This window comes from Protopterus annectens, chromosome 3.part0 (genome assembly GCF_019279795.1).
Source record: "Protopterus annectens isolate FY-2018-M chromosome 3.part0, PAN1.0, whole genome shotgun sequence".
Classification (NCBI taxonomy): domain Eukaryota; kingdom Metazoa; phylum Chordata; order Ceratodontiformes; family Protopteridae; genus Protopterus; species Protopterus annectens.
The window spans coordinates 1,868,437,665-1,868,457,687 of NC_056731.1; the positions used below are offsets into that span (position 1 = coordinate 1,868,437,665).

A 20,023-nucleotide genomic window follows, 5' to 3' on the forward strand; every position below is an offset into this window, starting at 1 on the left:
TAAAGGTGAGTGAAGAAGGAAGAGCCCAGCGCTAAATCCCCACCCAGGCGATGGGCACAAGAAAATGTGGCATACGGAAGTCCATCTCCCCAGCGCAGCCCAGGGTGCCCAAGTCCTTGTGATTGAGGCACAGCCTGCAGATCATGTGAGGCTGGTGGTGGCCCCTGACACATCAGGATCAGGTCTTCTCAGAGTTGGGTTGTTTGTGAATGCAGCCCAAAGTGGGTAGTAAACTCCATCTAAGACTAAACACTGGCACGAGACCAATAGCGGATAAGTACAGTAAGGGAATGTTGAAAAGAACTTTGGTGAGAGCTCAAGAGGGAGTGAAACCATTCAGAGGTAAATGGGTAGGGTCCATGCGGTCTGCCTGGATGATTCAACTAGATAACTGTGTTGGCCACCCGGGCAAGGCAGATTCCCCCTCCCTGTCTGGAAGGGGGGGGGCATCCCTAGGCACACCTGCCACCGTTGAGCACATTTCCTCCATGGTGGTGCACTGGGACTGGCTCCAGCTTGGCCAGGAAGATTGCACAGAAGGTAGATCCCCTCCCCAGATGCGACTGTTACAGCCCAAGGCATCAGCTCTCATCATGTCCCGGGATCATGGAAGATGACCACCATCGCACCCACCCCTACCCTCACTGTGGGGGCCCCTGGCTCCCAGCAGGACTGTCAACTGGATTGGACTTTCCTCAGTGCGGCCTGACAGTGTCCTGCTGCTGGGCTGGCGAACTCACCTCAGGTGCCTGGAGTCCGTGGTGACGTCGGTGACCCACCCAACCATCCCGTCTTGCAACACAGACCAAGGAGTCTAACAGATGCTAGTTAAGACATGGCGAGTCCCCAATGCCAGTCTTAGTTGACTATGTGGCACTTCAGCCATTTGTGCTTTAATTTATACTTAGCCATTAAATAAAGTGACTACATCTAGAAGCCATGTTTAATAAATCTTTGAAATCCATTTTAATACTTTTATATAAATTGTAGTGACTGTCTGACCTCCATAATCTCAGCAAATACTTAAATAACTCTTATCTCCCAGTCAGAAATATTAGACCTAGCCTTGCAAATCCTGCAACTTTGAAAAATAAAGTGTGATACAAAAAAAAGCCAAGTACAACATTTGAGAGAACTGCAAAGCATACTGCAGGGATCTTTTCTCTTCCTGCACCCCCTAATTTGTGAGGCTCTAAAACTGCTGTACTTACAGCAGGGAGGATACAATGATACACCACAGCTTCAGACTTAGCATACATACCCCCACATTTTCACTTTCCAATTATTTCATTTTTATTCTGTCTCAAATTGTACAAAGAGTGAGTTACCACATCATTTTTACAATTAAATCTAAAATGGACTTCAGCATATTTATATTATCATGTAACTTACTAAAACTTGCAGCAATGTAGCCTTAATGTTTTCTTTTTATATAAAATCATGTAACTGTAAAAAAGATATGCAAAAGCTATAAAGTGTTTGCATTGTGCTTCGCATTATATAATATTTATTATAGAAGTGACATCTAACAAAGTTTATGAGGACAGACTGTGTAAAAAGTTAGGATTAGAATTACTGAGCTCCTAAACACAAATGAAAACATTGAGTTCAGAAATGGTTTAACTAACCATTTCTGCATAATTATGGTCCTAATTAGGACCTTGAATGGCCAATAGTGGAAAAAGTGGACAGTAAAATTGGAAGGGTAAATAAAAAAAAGAAACACATAAACATGGAAGCAAGTCATAGTTTAGGTTGCATTGCTGCATGTTTTAGTAGGTTACATGAAAATATAAATATGCACTCAGTGGTGGGAGACCTGAGCACACAGGTTGACAGTAACCTTACCTTTTTCACCATGTCTTCACCATGGTAAAAAAGGCATTCTATATTGCTCATCTCATAAGTAAGGGCATTTCCTCCAGAAAAAAAAGAAGTTATAACCTCCATGTACTCTTCCCTCATCAGGCCAATAATTGGAGTACAACACCCCTTTTGGTATGTACCTTTCCAAGCACCTACAGCAATTGGAGAGACCACAAAGATTCCTCACAAGGAAAATTCAAGGTCTTCAGCATCTTTCCTGTGTGGATCAGCTGAAATCACTGTCACTTTATTCTGTTTCATACAGACTACTCAGAGGTGATGTCTGAATTGCGTACAGGGCAATCTCTGACCCTGCTGTATTGGAAATCCTGCATATCTGTAAGTTAAATGGCACACGGGTTACTTGCTCTAAAGATCTTAACCTGGTATATGACATTAATAGAACCTGTTGGAGGGACAGATTTGTCTCCCAGAGGTTACCACAACTTTGGAACAGACTGCATATATATCAAACAGTGCACTTCATTGGCCCTCTTTAAATGCAGTCTGGATGATTGGATGGGTAACCATAAATTCACCCTAGGGATCCACCTGTGTCTCCCTTGAACAGGGGGAATAGGTGTTGATTGTGGAAACAAAGATAACTTAGCTAGGCTTGTAAAGGCCCTAGGGCCATTAGCCTAGTAACTTCCTATGATCCTGTGATCCTATGCTATAGTCTGTTTCAGTTTTCCAACTTCTACACAATTTCAAATCTGAACTAATGCAATTAGCATACTGTTTTCACTACCCATAATACTTTGTTGGACTTACTAGGTAACGAATACTCTCTCAAATTTTACCTTTTTAAAAGTTAGGCGTGGTTTCTGAAAGCAGATTCTTCAGAGGTACATTTCACCAAAAACACTGAATAGAATTTATTTTAGCGTTACAACATTTGCAGCCTTCCTGTACCTAAATTCTGGTCTTACTCTGTATGCTTGCCTACACATAGACCCCCCCCCCCCAGTGATTTTGCTTTCAACAAAGTATTTTTTTAAATTATGTGGCATCATAACTTTGTTTAATAAATACATCATAAAGTTGTATAGGCAGTACTGCAAAATCATTTTAAGTAGAAAAATTATCTTTAATTCTGAAAATTCTTTGTAAGTTTTCCTATAGTAATAGCTGCTTTTTGTTGATATTTTTTTCCAGGCTGGATTTGGCTATGGCTTGCCAATTTCTCGTCTTTATGCCAAATACTTTCAGGGTGATCTGCACCTATATTCTTCAGAAGGATATGGAACGGATGCAATCATTTACCTTAAGGTAAGTTATTCTTATTAGGCTAAAACAGCCTTAGTAAGACATGCAGCAGCGCATGACGCATTGAATAAGCTTTATGAAAATGTGCTCTTAACATATTTTTCATTAAGCTCAGCCATGACCTTTATGCATTTCATCATCATCACACCATTAAGCAAAACCTGCTTTGCATATACCAGCAGCTGCAGTAGTTTTAAGGTTCGGGCATTAGTGCATCCATGTTTATAGTGGTGTATGTAGTAGTTTAGTGAAATACTAGAATTAAATACTAGAATACTAGAATTTTGAAATCTCTAGGTAGAAATATGGAGCATTTTTTAATACAAAGGCTGCATTTGGCAATCAAACCCCTTGACTTTGATGTACTGAATATGGGACAGCATGATTTCTAAACTTAACTAAATAGCAGTGGCAAAATTCAAAGTTAAAGGACCAATGTGACTGTTGTTGTTGTTGTTGTTGTTTGTCTTTCGGCTTTTCCCGGTTAGGGGTCGCCACAGCGGAACTCCGGTCCACTAATGATTGGCAGTAGATTTTCACGAACGCCGAGGTGCCAGCTCAACGTCCAACCTTCAACTAAGGCACGCCCATTTACACATGTCTTTCACCCAACCGCATACTCCTCAATTAGAAACAAGTTTTTCTAAAGTCACTGAGAATATAATGCTGGTATGGGTACTGAAACTTTATCTGATAAAAAAGAAACTATAGAACTAGAAGGATAGTAAGTTAAGCACCTTCTCCCTTTCTGTTTATATATATTTGTGTGCATGTATGTGCCTCTGTATGTGTGTCTGTGTGTCTGTGTGTGTGCGCGCGTGTGTGTGCATGTATGTGTGCGTGTGTATGTGTGTGTGCATGTGTGTGCATGTGTGTGCACATGTGTGTCTGTGTGTGTGCGCATGCGAGTGTGTGCATGTGAGTGTGTGTTGAGTGTGTGTGTCTGTGTGTGTGTGTGTGTGTGTGTGTGTGTGTGTGTGCATGTGTGTGTGTATGTGTGCCTGTATGTGTGTGTGTTTGTGCATGAGCGTGTGTGTGTGTGTGCATGTGTGTATGTGTGTGCACATGTGTGTCTGTGTGTTTGCGAGTGTGTGCATGTGTGTATGTGTGTGCATATGTGCGTGTGTGAGTGTGTGTGTCTGTGTGTATACATGTCTGTGCACGTGTGTCTGTGTGTGTGTGTTGAGTGTGTGTGTGTGTGTGTGTGTGTATGCATGTGTGTGCACGTCTGTCTGTGTTTCTGTGTGTCTGTGTATATGCAAATGTGTGCACGTGTGTCTGTGTGTTGTGTGTGTGTGTCTATGTGCATGTGTGTGTGCACGTGTGTGTGCGCGCGTGCTTGTATGTGTGCCTGTGTGTGTGCATGTGTGTGTGCATGTGTGTGTGTGTGTGTGTGTGTGTGTGTGTATGTGTGCATGTGTGTCTGTGTGTGTGTGTGTGTGTGTGTGTGTGTGTCTGTGTGTGTGTGTGAATGTGTGTGTGAATGTGTGAGTGTGAGTGTCTGTGTGTATGCATGTGTGTGCGTGTGTGTATTGTGTGTGTATGTATATGTGTGCACGTGTGTCTGTATGTGTATATGCAAGTGTGTGTGTGTGTGTGTATACGTGCATGTGTGCATGTGCATGTGTGTGTGTATGTGTGTGCTTGTGTGTGCACGTGTGTCTGTGTGTGTGTGTGTGTATGTGTGTGCTTATGTGTGCATGTGTGAGTGTGTGTGTCTGTGTGTATGCATGTGTGTGCACGTGTGTCTATGTGTATGTTTTGTGTGTGTGTGTGCGTGCGTGTGTGTGTGCGTGCGTGTGTGTGTGTGTGTGTGTGTGTGTGTGTGTGTGTGTGTGTGTGTGTGTGTGTGAATCCCATACAATACGGTAGGGATGTGTGGAGTGGTGACAGCAGTCTGGAAGATGTGCATCTTCACAAATTGTGATTACACACACTACTTACCTGCTCAAAAAATAAATAAATGATGAAACAAACAAGTAAGCAAAATTACAAAAATGCTGCATTCAGTCATATCTTATGAAGCAGGATCTCTTTTTGTAGCGTAATCATGCAAGGAATACTTGAGTAATTTGTCACAGAATTTTTACTATGAGCTTTCCTCCACCTGCACCTGCCACCCATCAGTTGCTCATCAGTCTTCATTCCATTTGCACTTTTGCCCTATTTTAACATCTTCCTAGAGACTACTGATTTGGGATGAGAGAAACTCAGGAGGCAGTCATCCAGGCAGCCACTGAAGTTGCATGTTGGCCTTTGCCTGCATCATCATTTGTGATGCAGGGCTGGAATATTTCTATTATAAGCCCCTGTCCAGGTGGCTAGTATAGATAATAACACAGAAAGTTCTCCTCACCAAAGGTCCAGTTTGCTAAACCACAGAAATCCAAATAAAAAGCAATGGATCACCAGGCTGCTAGTTAAAACAATAGTTTCTTTTTTGTTGTTTTTTTTTTTTTTTGCTGTTTTTGTTGTTTTGTTAAAGAAGCTATCATTTTAACTATCAGCCTGGAAGTCCATTGCTTTTTATTTGGAAGATGGGTAGTATGTGCACCTGCACCACCATAAAGGTTTGCAATTCCTCCCCCAATGCCTGCATAATTTTGTAAACCTGCCCAATGAACATTGGAGTGAATGACCTGGCAGCACCAAACACATGGCCTTGGACCATCATGCTGGCTGTTACTGACAGGTGCTGGTATTGCGGTGGATGGTACCACCTCTCTTCTGCCTTCCTGCATCGGCTCCTCCATCTCCAGAACCAGTACTCACTCTGTCATCACTTGGGTCATATTCAGGGCTATATCAGCCATGACAATGTGATAACTTAATTAGTCTCAATTTTTTAACACCTTTATTGAATTATCACGAAAGACATAAATAAGCATGCATTTATATGAATCCCCAAATGATGTGGATACTCTACAAAAGAGCCTTACAGAAACAGATGCTTGGTGCCAGAGCCATGGGTTCAAGGTCAATGCCAAGAAATGTATAGTTATCCCCTTTGGGAAAAAACATGTACCCGTGAATTACCACATAGGTAGCAGTACACTAAACAATGAAAGTGTGATAAGAAACTTAGGGACACAGGTGGACAGTGGTCTCACCTTTGATAACCACATCACCACAACAGTCAGGAAATCCTTCTAGGTGGCACACCTCATCACTAAGGGCTTTTCATACAAAAACTGGAGGTCATTGTCCCACTGTACTCATCCCTCATTTGACCCATTATAGAATACAGTGCCCCATTTGGTATGTACCTCTCAAGACATCTGCAACAACTGGAAAGGCTGCAGAAATTCCTCACTAAAATAATCACAGGCTTAAAGCAGATGCCCTATGCTGACTGCCTTAAAAAACTCCAGCTATACTCTGTCGCATATCATCTACTCAGAGGCGATCTCTGCTTAACATACAAGGCCATGTCAAACCCAGAGCTGTTGGACATGCTACACTTAAAGAAATCCTAATCCCTCAAAGCCATATGCTCCGGGGATCTAAACCTTGTCATCACAATAAACAAAACATGCTGGAGGGATAGGTTCCTGACCCAGAGACTCCCCAGACTCTGGAATACACTGCCCATACATGTCAAGCAGAGCGCCTCTTTGGCCCTCTTCAAAAGGAACCTTGACAATTGGATGGGAGAAAGGAAATTCACCCCAGGGATCATGTCAGTCACCCTACTAGACAAGGGTCCAGGGAAGTAAATAGTGTGGGAAGAAATAGCCAGGGAATTGTTATGGCTAGACTTATATAGGCCCTAGGGCCGAAAGCCTAGTACCAACCTATGAACCTATAAATGAAAACAAACCATATTAACATATTCCAACTTACAAACATAAATCACATTTTTTGTATAACTATCATTAGTCCAACATTACATAAATTGTTCAAGTACTGCCTTCCCTTAAATCTCACTCCTCCTTTAAAACGTTATTCTGCATGTATTGTTCCCACAGTTTCTACTTTTCGCTATGCAATTTGCTCCTACCCTTTTCTAAACATCCTACTTCCAGTTCTTTTATCTCTGTTACAATATTAAATACTTCAAATACAGTTGGTTTAGACTCTGATTTCCATTTTCTAGTAGTTATTTTTTTTGGCAGCCACCAGAACTAAACTTATCAAGGTCTTAATATGTCTAGGCAGTTCAGATCTTGTATACCTCAAAAAATTTATTTCCTTAGTTACACCTATTTGCTCACCCAATATTTCTGACAGTGTACTCAGAAGGGAAATTTTGAAGTCTGCCAACTCATTACACTCGCAAAACATGTGTTCCCAGGTACCTCTTTCTTCCAATCACACCTCCAACATTTGCCATCTACCTGAGGAAAAGTTTCTTCAGTCTGCATGTGGTATAAAAATACCTATGCAAATGCTTCGAAGTGAAACCTCTACATCTTCTAGACTTTGTTGCATGCTTGGGAGTCATACACATGTCATCCAAATGTTTAATTGTGAATTGCTTATCCAATATCTCCTCCCAATCTTTTCTAACCTCCTCTGATTGCTTCCTCTAGTTATCATGCAATATTTTATATAACCTATGAATTCTCCATTTTTAACAGTAGCTTTTGTTCTAGATTCAAATAAAAACTCTACCAGAGCAGAGCTTTCACTTAGGATTCTCTGATTCCTTTCTCTTTGCCTCTACTCTGATATTAATCCTTGATAGGCAGGGCAGAATTTAGCCTGCAATACAAATGTCTTTTTGGCTTCTTTTCCCTTTCTCTTACCTGTCCTTCTCTGGTTATTTGCTGTCAATACCTTGGTTACTTTACTGGTTTTCTCCAATAAATTCCAGCCCACTCTTGCCTTTTCTCTATACCCCTAATTACAGTCATTCCTACTGGCAAATATAATTTCTCCATCCTTATGTTGGCTTAGTTCTTAGAATACTTTCTGCTACTTTATGAATATACTATTATCTATGTCTGTTATTATTCTTCTTAAGGGTCTGCATCCAAAATATTAATCTCTACTTATTTCTTGAATTTCCCATCTGTTTCATCATCAACCCTTTCCACTTTGATTTCTAGATTTCTGCTTATATTATGTATATGAGCCTTAACTGTGTAGATCTAAAATACCCCTTCAAATCAGGTAATCATAAACCACCTTGTTCTGTTTGAAGAATCAACTTATCCCACTTGACTCTTGCCTTCTTCTCCTCCCTGATAAATACCTTCAAATTATTTTAATTATTGTCCACAACTTTTTATGTGGTTGATAAAAATATTTCAACCCCATTTGGGTGAGTGCTGGCCATTTTTCACTCTTTTTAATTGGATTCTATTTTGGCTCTTGCACCTTTCCGTATGTCTGGATGTTTGGAGTTGAATGATAAAAATATACCCGACTTGTATATAAAACTAAAGGGACTAATAACATTTTCATTTCTTGTATTTTGCTATCCATATCCATAAACAAAAGCTTTCAGTTTCTCAGTTTTTGTATTAATTTTTGTTTTGTCTCTTTTTACATATCCTTAGCTAGCATAACAGCATATTTTTAAATCCAAAGTCCTAAATACTTTGTTTTATTGTGTCCCCAGAAATACAGGTATTGATGGACCAATTCATATCTGAGCACATAGTTTACAGCTATAGCCTTTATTTTGTCTTCATTAATTTTATATCTCACAAAGATTTGAAACCGTTTGAAGATGTTCAAGATGTTCAACAACACTTGAGATGTCCTTTTATAGTTTTATCAGGTACAAAATAATATTGTCTGCAAATCAAGCTAACATTTCTTGATTACCATACCAATTATATCCTTGAATTTCTGAGTACCTTATTTTCTTTGCCAATTAATCTAATTATAAAGAAAATAACAAAGGGGAAAGAGGACACCCCTCCCAGTTCCTCTGTTCACACACAACGTAAAAGGAAACCTCCCACTTTAATTTTTTCCATCATTCCCTCATTTATGCTCCTAATTAATATTTTCCTTTGTACGTGATACTCTGCTGAATATCCATCCTAAAATCATTTCTTTATCAAATTCACATACATACTTCTATCCAAATGTGTCTTCTATAGAAGTGCTATTTGCAGTCTGCATTTCTTAACATAATTCAGAACTCTTTCCTTTTTTGTCTATACCTGTGAGACCATTGACATTCTAAAATAATATGAATAGAGCAGTGTTTATGATAAGAAGTTATTATTCCCACCTATTATATGTGACAGCTGTTTGTCTATTTCCAGCTTTTGTGTTACATACACCCACTAATGTTTGACAGGTTGATTTTTTTATAGAGTTACTTCTTATTATCTCCATTTGAACCTATGTCACATTTTACAAAACATTTTATTTTAACGAAAACCCTCAAACCAAAACTAAGCACCCCCCATTTCACCCCATAACATATTAATTTAAAAACACACACAAAGCTATGTATACTGTCACGTAATGAAGTTTAACCCTCCTGATAGGAACAATTGTCCCAAATCAACAGCTGCACACAGGCATTACCTAACCTAAAATTAATGTTATGCATGCTAAGATGCATGTTACTGCCTATGCTCCTGCTTACACTAATTGCTGTCTGTTCTTGTCTTATATTTATTCCCCTCCCATATGAGGAATACAGCTTACATGCTTTCAGAAAACCTTGACTTTTACCTTTAAAAATGTGCTCTGGCTGCTTTTATTACCTGCCCTGTATTCGGCTTGTCTCCATGGAAAAATAAGAAGAAAATGTATAGCTGCCCTCAGCTGCAGACATCTCAACTCACACTGAACATTTATTTGCTAAAGAAAAACTTTTCATTACACTCAGTGTTCTCTTATTTACCTGCTTACACTAAAATGTGTTATTAGACTAAGCCAAGGGCCTTAGTCCAGACATTCACTTATGCAGAAGTAAAAGAAAATGCATTAACTCTACATATATTATGATATGTGCAGTTTAACATCCCATCCACACCTCAACAACTCATGATTACAGCCCATTAACTTAAGCATGCTTTGTCTAGCCTTTCTTCTCTTTTTACATTGTAATGCCTGCATTTCGTAAAACTAAAAAAAAAAAAGAAAAGAGGTACTTGCTTACTTTAGTATCTGTATCACGTACAACAGTAACTCAAAATGTTTAACTCTATAACATGCAGTTTATAGCTTGAAATGTTTTATACAAATGCTGTTAAGAATTTATTTTCTTACAATTGGCTTTTTTATTTTCTTCCCCTCTCCTTAGTGTTCTTCCAAACATGAATGACATGAAATGGGGCATATGCTTTTCAGCCCCCCACAAGTTTAACAAAGTCAACAAATATGCAATATTTCAACCTTTTCTTTTATAGCCATATGTGAGTGATGCTTTATAATCTCACATGTATTCACTAATTTCACTGTTGCTGGTCTTTCTGTTCATCTCCTTCTCCCAACCCCAGACTGTGATTAAACTCCAAGGTACTCCTGATTCTTCTAGTCAACCCCTGTGTTTTTTCTGTTTCTCAGCATTTTTTGTTGGAACCTTGGAAAAGGTTTCACCTGGCAAAGACTTTCTATGAGGTTTATTATCTGAAGAATGAGAAGCAGAGTTCCCTTCTGTCTGATGTCTCAGTTTTTTGGACTAACTTCTTTATTTTTCCTTTGCCTGTTCTGCATCAAAAAATGACTTTGATTCTCCAGGGAAAAAATATTCTGAAGACAGCTGGATATAGCTGTTTGACTCTCACACCTGCCTCTTGGCATTTCCTGATTGCTGGGATAAATTTGCTTCTCTTCTGCCTGGTGTACAGTGAATAATCATTTTTAACAAACACTCTATTGTCTCCAATTTTTAATACTTTTTCCTTCTTCCACAGTTTTGTCAGAATCAACTTCTTCTGCTGGTATGATTGCATCTTTACTAATACAGGTTTTGGCTGCTTTCTCATGGCCAGGTTTGGAGTATGCACACTATGTGCTCTTTCAATTAACAAATCCTGGTATAGAGTAACATTCCAGTGGCTTATTTGTGATTTCATAAAATTAATACAATCTGTCCCTTCTAGTTTCTCTGGTACAGCAGAAAATCTCAGGTTTCCCTGTGTGCTCTGTCCTATAACTCTACCAATTTTAGAAACATCTCTTCTTGAGCAGTCTCATATTCTGCCAGCTTTTTCTTCATTTTGACCTCTGATTTTTGAACTTTTATCAGTTCATCTGATTAAAGCTTTTTCCATTTTCCAGCCTTTTGTTATTTCATTTGATATGCTCCATCAGTGCTTTGTTTATTTTAATCAGCTATGAACACATTTCTCTTGTAGATTAGTGGAAGCCATGGCTTGCATCAAAGCTGGTGCTTAAACTGCTTTTTGCTGAACAGCTGCAGGATTCTTCCCAATCAGTGTTTTCTCTTCACCCTGTCTAGTTGATTGTTTTTCAGGCTCTCTAAGTTTCTTCTTTGCTGGCATCCAGGCAGTGTACTTACTAGGAAGTATCAACAACAAATAGCCAGTATACCAAATAGCACAAGATTTAATAAACAAAACTCTAGTGCCTCAGCTCACAAGCCTTCTCAGAGATAACACACATAAAACACTGCCAATTTGTATTACTAACAATTAACAACAATTATTAATTATACAATAAAAAACAAACTATTCAAAAACACGTTTACAAAAAAACTTGTCCAGTTACATTCCCTATTCAGGCCAGTAGATGTCATAGTACCATATTTTAAGATGAAAACAGTTTCTTTATATAATAATTTATTTTTTAAACAAATTGTATTTTCAGCTATAATATGTAATAAAAAACAGTATTTTCAATCTGTATAAATCCCCATGAACACTATTAAAATGTCAAACTGCTGGACTTTCCAGTTTATTATTTCTAATATCTCTTATGTGTTCCTGTAACCTAATCTTGAAAGTTATTTTACTTTCACCAATGTAAAACAGGATACAGGATAAATCATCCCTTCTTTGTTGCATGTATACTCCGCCACTGATTTAAATCTCACACCATTAATACTTTCAAAAGATTTAACCACATGGGGGCACACAGAGCAACCACCACAGGCCTATTTTCCAAAATTACTCACTTTATTATTACATCCTACTTTAGGTACACAGAATTTATTATGAATTAACATATCAGTTATACTTCGTCCCCGCTTAAAAGATATTAGGGGTATGCCATAAATTGTTAACACAACTTTTGCCTTTTAATAGAAATGGCCAGTAATATTTTTATAATGTCTACTATTTCATTAGTTAGCAAATTAAATACTGTTACAAAGTGGATTTTTTACCATCACTACTAGAATGGTCAAATACCCTTCCTTCTATGTCTATTTTTTTTACTTCTTTCCTTTTACTTGTACAATTCAATGATACAATTTCTCAAGGGCATTAACAATAACTTCCATGCTATACCCCCTCTGTCTAAACATAACACAAATTTGACCAATTTCCTTTTCTAAAACTTTCCTCTCACTACATAATCTACTAGCTCTCAACAATTCTTCAAATGGTAAAACATTCATCAAATGAGATGGATGATAGTTTCTATCATCCAAAAAATGCCCTCCATCATCAAATTTCTTGTGTACCTTAGTACTTATATGTCCATTCTCAAGACCTTCTAAAACCACATCCCGGAAGCCAACTGACTTACCCCTCTGTATTCCATCAAACTCAAACCCAAAACGATTATTATGTAATTCACAAACAAAAGCCTCTACTAATAACTCACCCCCTCTACATAAAAAATCAAATCATCAATAAATCTATAATAGAGTATAACATGTTTTTAAAAAAAATCCAACTTATATAAAAAAATCTATCTCAAATAGTCCCATTACTAGGTTAGCATACATGAGAGCAAATGGAGCTCCCATGGCTGTACCCTGAACTTGCTGATAAATAACCTGATTAAATTCAAAAAAGTTATTAACTAAGCTAAAATAAATCAAATCAATAACATAACTCACTGCAGGGCTATCTCCCAAAAAGATCTTGAGTGCCTCCAAACCTACAGAATGTTTAATATTAGTATACAAACTTTTAACATCTAATGTTGTCCAATAAATATCTCTACCCCGAGTTATAGATTTTATCTTCTCTAAAAAGTCAAAAGAATCTCTTATATAAGAATCTAACTTCACTGCAAACTTTGCTAAATATGAATGCAACATAATCCCTACATTATGTAGAAAGCAATTATTAGCAGCTACTTTAGGTAGATCGGGGGGGGATGCTAAATTCTTATGAATTTTTTGTAGACAGTAAAATCTAGCTAAAGTACAATTCTCCACATTAAGCTTTATTTACATATCTTGTTTAGTTAAATATCCCAACCTGCGTCCCTTTTCTAAAAGTTTTTTTAAAGTTAATCAAAACCTGTTGCTATTCCAGAAAGCTAGAAATCTTATAACTTCCCCATTATTTAATGATACATACACATCTTTAGGTATTGAGAATAATGCAGCACTACAATTTTACTACCATTATCAGGGGGCTTAATTACTAATTCTTGCCACTTATAGGTTCATAGGTTCATAGGTAGGTACTAGGCTATCTGCCCAAGGGCATTTATAAGCCTAGCTAGAGTGTGTCGGCTTTCACCGCCCCATTGATTAATTAACTGAGCCTCTGTCAAGCAGAGCCAATGAAGTGATCCCAGGGGTGTATTTTCTGTTACCCATCCACTTACTCATATCTTGTAGTCCACCCCATTCCTGTTTGGTCAAATTATACCTTATTGCATTTTTATTTTTTAAAAATCTTCAAAGAACGTTATCCACAGCAAAATTTACCAGAGAAGAGAAATGTGATATTCCCTCAAGTGTAAAAGGTGGAATAAACTTACTCTTAACAGGCACCTTAGAGGTATCTAATAAACAATACACATTAACATCATCATTAATAGAGGAATCGCATGAAAGAAAGGAATCACAGATAAAAAAAATATGTCCTTTTCATCACTTCCCCGTTCCTAAACATCAATAACATTAGAAGAGATATAGTTACACAAATGAAGCTTCCGAGCAAGCTGAAACATTTCCGCTTGGATAACATGTTTCCTAGGCAATACAGTGGGCACAAATTTTAAACCACATCATAAAACCAACATTTCAGCTTCATTTAAAACATAACCAGACAAATTTAACACAGAATCATCATTGTTCTCAACAACAGTCTTTTTTAAAACCAACAAAATATTATAAACATTAATATCGAGTCCACTTGTTGAGGTTGTCATACCTCGCATATTGTCCATCTCTATTTCCCTCTGTATGGCCCCACTTCCTTCCATTATCATTGTTCCATTGGTTCTGAAAGTTATTTCTAAAATAACTAGGTTTTTGTGGTGGAGGTAAAAGGGGATAGGCACTTTCATCTTCTTCCGATTCCCCCATGCTACCATCACGTCCGATGAAGCAAAGGAAACACTTAATTTAGAATTACCTGCACTAGAGGAACACCTTCTTTCCTGCTGCCATTTTTGATTGGATGATCTCTTAAAAGCAAAGCCAGCATTATAGTCCCAAATGTCACGTTCTACTTTATTAAGTTTTATTTTAATAATCTTGTGATGCCCATGCACTGGCCCAGCAGTCAAGGAGCCTCAATCCTCATCACTAACACCAGTGAGGGGCGTCCACGTTGGGAGGGAAAACAAATACACACGCAGTAAAGTACAATTTCCCTTAATAGCACACAGAGATCAGAGTCAGTCTGGGGCTGGTTTCTCCCTTTCTCTCCAGATCCCCAATAGGACTTCCCACTGGCACAGCTATAGGGTTCAGATCCCAGCCTAGTGGGCAAGCTAAAACCTCCAGCACCCTCTCTGTCCAACCAGTGCTTCTTGTCCCTGCCCAAGTAGCTGACACACACACACACACACACACACACACACACACACACACACACACACACACACACACACACACACACACACACACACACACACACACACACACACACACAGTTTGAGATATGAGTTATATACAAACACACAGACACTCCTGGGAAAGTCTTGCACAGATTCACCAGCCCACTTTCTGCCCAGTTTAAAAGGTAGTAACAGCTGCCACCACCCACTAATATTTATCATCTACTAAAAAGACCCTTACTAAAGGGTGTCCACTTATTACTGTGCAATATTATTATTATCCAAATGGTAAGTGTGACTAACAGCAAGACTTATTTGGGGTGGCTTGGACAGTATCACTATATACATGCAATGTACTCTAGAGCTTAACTTATTTCTACACAAAACAGGCACAGTTGAAAGGTTTAAAAATATTTAATAATAAATAATAAAAACACAAAGTAATATTTCATACTACACAGTGCTAGTCAAGAGTTCAGAGATCACAAAGAAATACTTAAAATAATACAGTAGAAAAGTTCTGACATCAATACAGAAAAAAATAATCTAATCTTCCTATTTCCTAGCTGTATCTAAGAGAAAATACAGTTCTAAAATAAACTTACATATAAAGAATAGGCAATGCTGGTGAGTTGGATGTTCTTAAGACAAATGCAAAATGCTCGCTGATTCTCTCTCTTTAAATTGATAACACAGTGCTGCTTCACATTACATCATTCTTAACAATTTTCTGTTTTCCCACGCTAACAGAAACTCAGAGGTTAATAGCTCTTTTGATCTTGCAGCTGGTCAGGAAGCCAGAGCAATAAAATAAATTATACATGTAAATTCTAGCCATTAACTCTGGCCTCAAAACAATAGGAAGAATTCCTTCATTTAGACATCTCGGCTCCAAGTTTTGACATCAAACAATTACAGAATACTTGACTTATCGGCCTTCCTACAGCAGAGTGCACTATTGTTACATTTTTGCAGTTCCACATTTAACACTATTTTTTCCCATTTAAGAGAACAAGCCTGTGGCTTATTTTAATATTTCCTAATGACAGAACTATCTACAAAATTCTACCTGTCTAGGCTGGCAGCCTTCACCTAGCTTCACAAATCTCATTAGAAACTTCCTCTAGCTTCATATTAAAACTACAAAACACTTGTTTAAAGCACTCAGTACCAAGTGACTATCTAAAAAAGTACAAGCAGTCACAATGTCATCCTCACTTTATGCTGCTTAACTATATCGCTGTCTATTAAAATGTGCAACCATTCGGTAATGCATTTATGAGCAGCCAAAATCCATTTAGCCTCAAACTGTTTATCCACCAAATCAGAAAGATCAAACTGAGTTGCTGGATTTTTAATAAATCTGAGCCTCCGAGGTGTTATATCCAGATATAAATAAAGCTGGAGGCTCAGAGCATTACAATATCGAGTGTTCTTGTTAAACAGCAATTTCTCCGGGGAGTCCACAGCACCTCGAACATCATGGGAAATGTGAGCCATTTCTTGCTGGCCCACACAATGAAAGGGGTTATTAGGTCTCTTATTAACCCCTTCTTGCAACACTGTTTCCCATGATTTAATAGATTCAGAGGTTCTAGAAGTTAAATTACCTTCCCCTGGACGTTCCCTCAACTGGATTATATACTGCTCCGTGGTTCTTTGGCTGAGACCCACCCCTTCCTCTCGAAACACACAGGGCAATTGTAGAAAGGAATCACTGGCCAGAAACACTCCAAAAACTCTAAAAACCACGAATGAAAAACAGAAAGGATATATCAACAACTAACAGCCAGTATACCAAATAGCACAAGATTTAATAAACAAAACTCTAGCGCGCCTCGGCTCACAAGCCTTCGTGGAGGTTTCATTACTTACCAGGAAGTGACTGAATTTACTAAAGCTGGCAGAGGCACTGGCCTTTATCTCTCAGTTTCTTTTTTCACAGTGGGAGAGCTGAAATTAAGTCATTGATCAATGTGCAGCCATCTTGGAAGTCAATTGATCTCAAGGTTTGACTGGATTTTTCAGACTGGTGTTTCCTGGCTTATGGTTATTTTTTTCTGTATTTTTACAGTTTATTACCACATTCTTCTGTGCTCTAATTGTATGACTTGCTACAAATACATTACCTGAAATAAGAAACTGCATTTTATGAAATATTAACATTAAAAATGCCAAAACAAAAGAAGATGTTACAGAACAAGAGAGCTCCCACCCTATGTTCCTCCAATTTATGTCTGAAAATATTTTTCTGTTTAGTATGCCTAGAGAATTAATAGCATTTTGTATGTACTTATATCGCCTCCTTGATATTACTGAGAGGATGATGCATTCATCACCATCTGAGGTTGATAAAGTTTTGGAAAGGATAGGGGACTGCCCTTGCAAGCTGACATGTTTGATGAACCTCAGGACTGTGGGTGGTCTCCCCAACTAAATAACTGTTAGAAGGTATATATCAAATGACACTACTGTCTGGCAGCATTAATCCTAAATGTAGTGCATGTACCTCTCAACCTCTTAGTACAAGAATTTTGGAAAAATCCAAATATAATGAGGGAACAAATAACCAAATCAGGGACAGATTTTAAGTAGTCCTTTTATAATCTTGAAAGACTAATCAGTTTTAAATTAACATGCATTTTTCTGAAGGATATGAGGTCTGAAGGTAGTATGTGTAATAACTTATGCATTACTGGTGAAAAAAATTTGCAACTCAATAAAAATGTCTGCAATTCCATTTCAGGCTCTGTGTACCGATTCAGTGGAAAGATTACCAGTGTTCAATAAATCAGCATGGCGCCATTACAAAACGAATCATGAAGCAGATGACTGGTGCATTCCTAGCAGTGAACCCAAAAATGTTTCAGGATTCCAAGAAAAACTATGAGCTGGCCCTGCATTTCCAAAGATGCAAAGGATCAAACTACCTCTTCCCCTTGGACCAAGGACATGAACAAACCCAGGTGGGGAAGAGATGTTTTGGTGGACATCACCCAGCCAAAAACAGGGTGCACAAGAAATATGAGTGACCAGAATTTCTGTGAAGTATCTGACTTCAGTGTACCATGTTGGTGTCAACAAACAGTAAGAAACATGAACAGCTCATAATTTTATAGTTTCTACTGTCTGCACATAATAGAAAGAGGGCATTTAATGAAGTGGGTTTCATAATTAACTTGATCCCTTAAGTGATTCTCCCACTACATAACACAGTGGTAATTTGCAGTTTCTGTTTTGTCAAGAAAATGTACTTCATGGCATTATGAGTTTGCAGCTTTGATATCTACCACACGTGTGGAGTGCACTTTTAACACTTAGTCGAAAGATCTAATAGATGTACAAAAAAGCAATAACCAAGTAAAGAGAACCACTACATTTGCATTACTAAAATAAGCTATATTAATACTGCACATATTTGTAAAGGAGGGCTAATTGTAACCATAAACACGACACATTTTAAATAAGCATTTTATGTTATTTAAGATGTAAGAAAGATAGGTGCATGCTGAAATTCTGAGGGCTGTAATGATCCTTGAAATGCTGGAACTACAAGTGTGTACGGGGGTGATATATACTAAGTCAAGGTTGCCTTAACTAGGAAAATTCCCCTTTCTGTGAAGATATTTGTATATAAGTATCAGGAGTACATGTGGGATACAGCTCACATATTATAAGTGCAGGGGAGTCCAGCCTTCCATGCTTCAAAAAAAGCACTTTAATGATGTAAATGTGACTTTTAAAAATGTTGTGCTTTTTGTTGAGTATTAATGTATTTTTTGCACTTGTTGGCACACAGTTTCAAGTCTCACGCTCATGAACAAAATCATGAACCAGAAAGCAGGGTTATATTTTGAGTAGTGCCCATGATTCAAGCAATAATGTTTTAAGGAAAAAGAATTAAATCTAAGGACTTATTCTGAAAAACACAGCAGAAAGTACCAGAACTCTTCCGTTTATTTCCCCTTGAGCTGAGTATGATTGCGCTGTTGTATGTGGCAGAATTGCTAGTGCTCCCCAAACTTTGATAATTGTTTCTTTGTGGTCAGATAAAAAGAAGTGGACATTGCCACCACTGTCAATGTTCACCAAGTCATTGCATCACATAACAGTGTACCACTCAGAGGGACTTTATTAGTGCCCTGTGTCTGTATTTACAACACTGTAGCTGTGCACATACCCATGCATACAGTAAAGGACATGGAGTCCACCTCTAACAAACTGTCATTGTGTTAATTTCAACCACATACTAGGTTTGCATTGGAAAAAAAACAATATGACAAAGTTTCTCTACCTTCCCATCCCTCAAAACATTTTACTATGAAAGCAAACAGACCAGAATTACAGGTCATTAAGTTTTGGATTACTAAAGTTTTTTGCATATTCCTTGCTGTTATGTCCTACCTATAAATACTGAAAAATAAAGAAATGATATAAATAGTTCAAGTAATTATCTTAAATTGGATCCATACACTGTATGAAGGTAAATATAATGTTAAATGATAATTGTTTAAATGCAAACTGAATTTTTCATACGTGATCATAAAATGAGTATGTAATCTTCTTACATCAAGCTCTGGTTTTACTACATGTATTACATAGTAACTTGTGACTCTGCTTTATCACGATCAACTCATTAGCTACTTTTGCCACAAATAGCTTACGCCTATTTTATGTAAGGCAGGTGTCAGTCAGTCAGCTAATACAAATGATCACTCCAACCCATATCCAGTGAAGTACTGCATGAAATATGACCATCTGTTGACAGCAGCATGTTTCTTTATGTATTAGCTTTCACGTTTTCTACTCGTGCTACAGTAGTACCTTGTTGTTCAAGTCGGCTGATACTGCGGGTAATGAAATGTAATGAGAGGAAAGAAGGACTTTTTCTAGGTGTAGAATAAAATCGTTTGAATAAAGATACTACAAGAATACCAATAATTACTTCACAATGAAACTGAGGTTGATAGCTTTGGGTGGGGCTGTTTAAACCAATACCTATCAAATAACTGAATGGAAAAATTGCCAAACGTCATATGGT

At 37.9% G+C, this 20,023-nt stretch overlaps 1 protein-coding gene across 1 annotated transcript in view; it reads left to right on the top strand.

The window, feature by feature from the left end:
• Window positions 1-19,422, top strand: part of LOC122797132 (pyruvate dehydrogenase (acetyl-transferring) kinase isozyme 2, mitochondrial-like) — an 86,560-nt gene extending 67,138 nt beyond the window's left edge. Inside the window, exons 10-11 of the mRNA XM_044065931.1 lie at window positions 3,025-3,138; window positions 17,729-19,422. Of these exons, the coding sequence (XP_043921866.1) occupies window positions 3,025-3,138; window positions 17,729-17,872 (258 nt within the window). The 3' untranslated portion in view covers window positions 17,873-19,422. The remainder of the gene's footprint in view (window positions 1-3,024; window positions 3,139-17,728) is intronic.
• The last annotated feature ends 601 nt before the right edge of the window (window positions 19,423-20,023 follow it).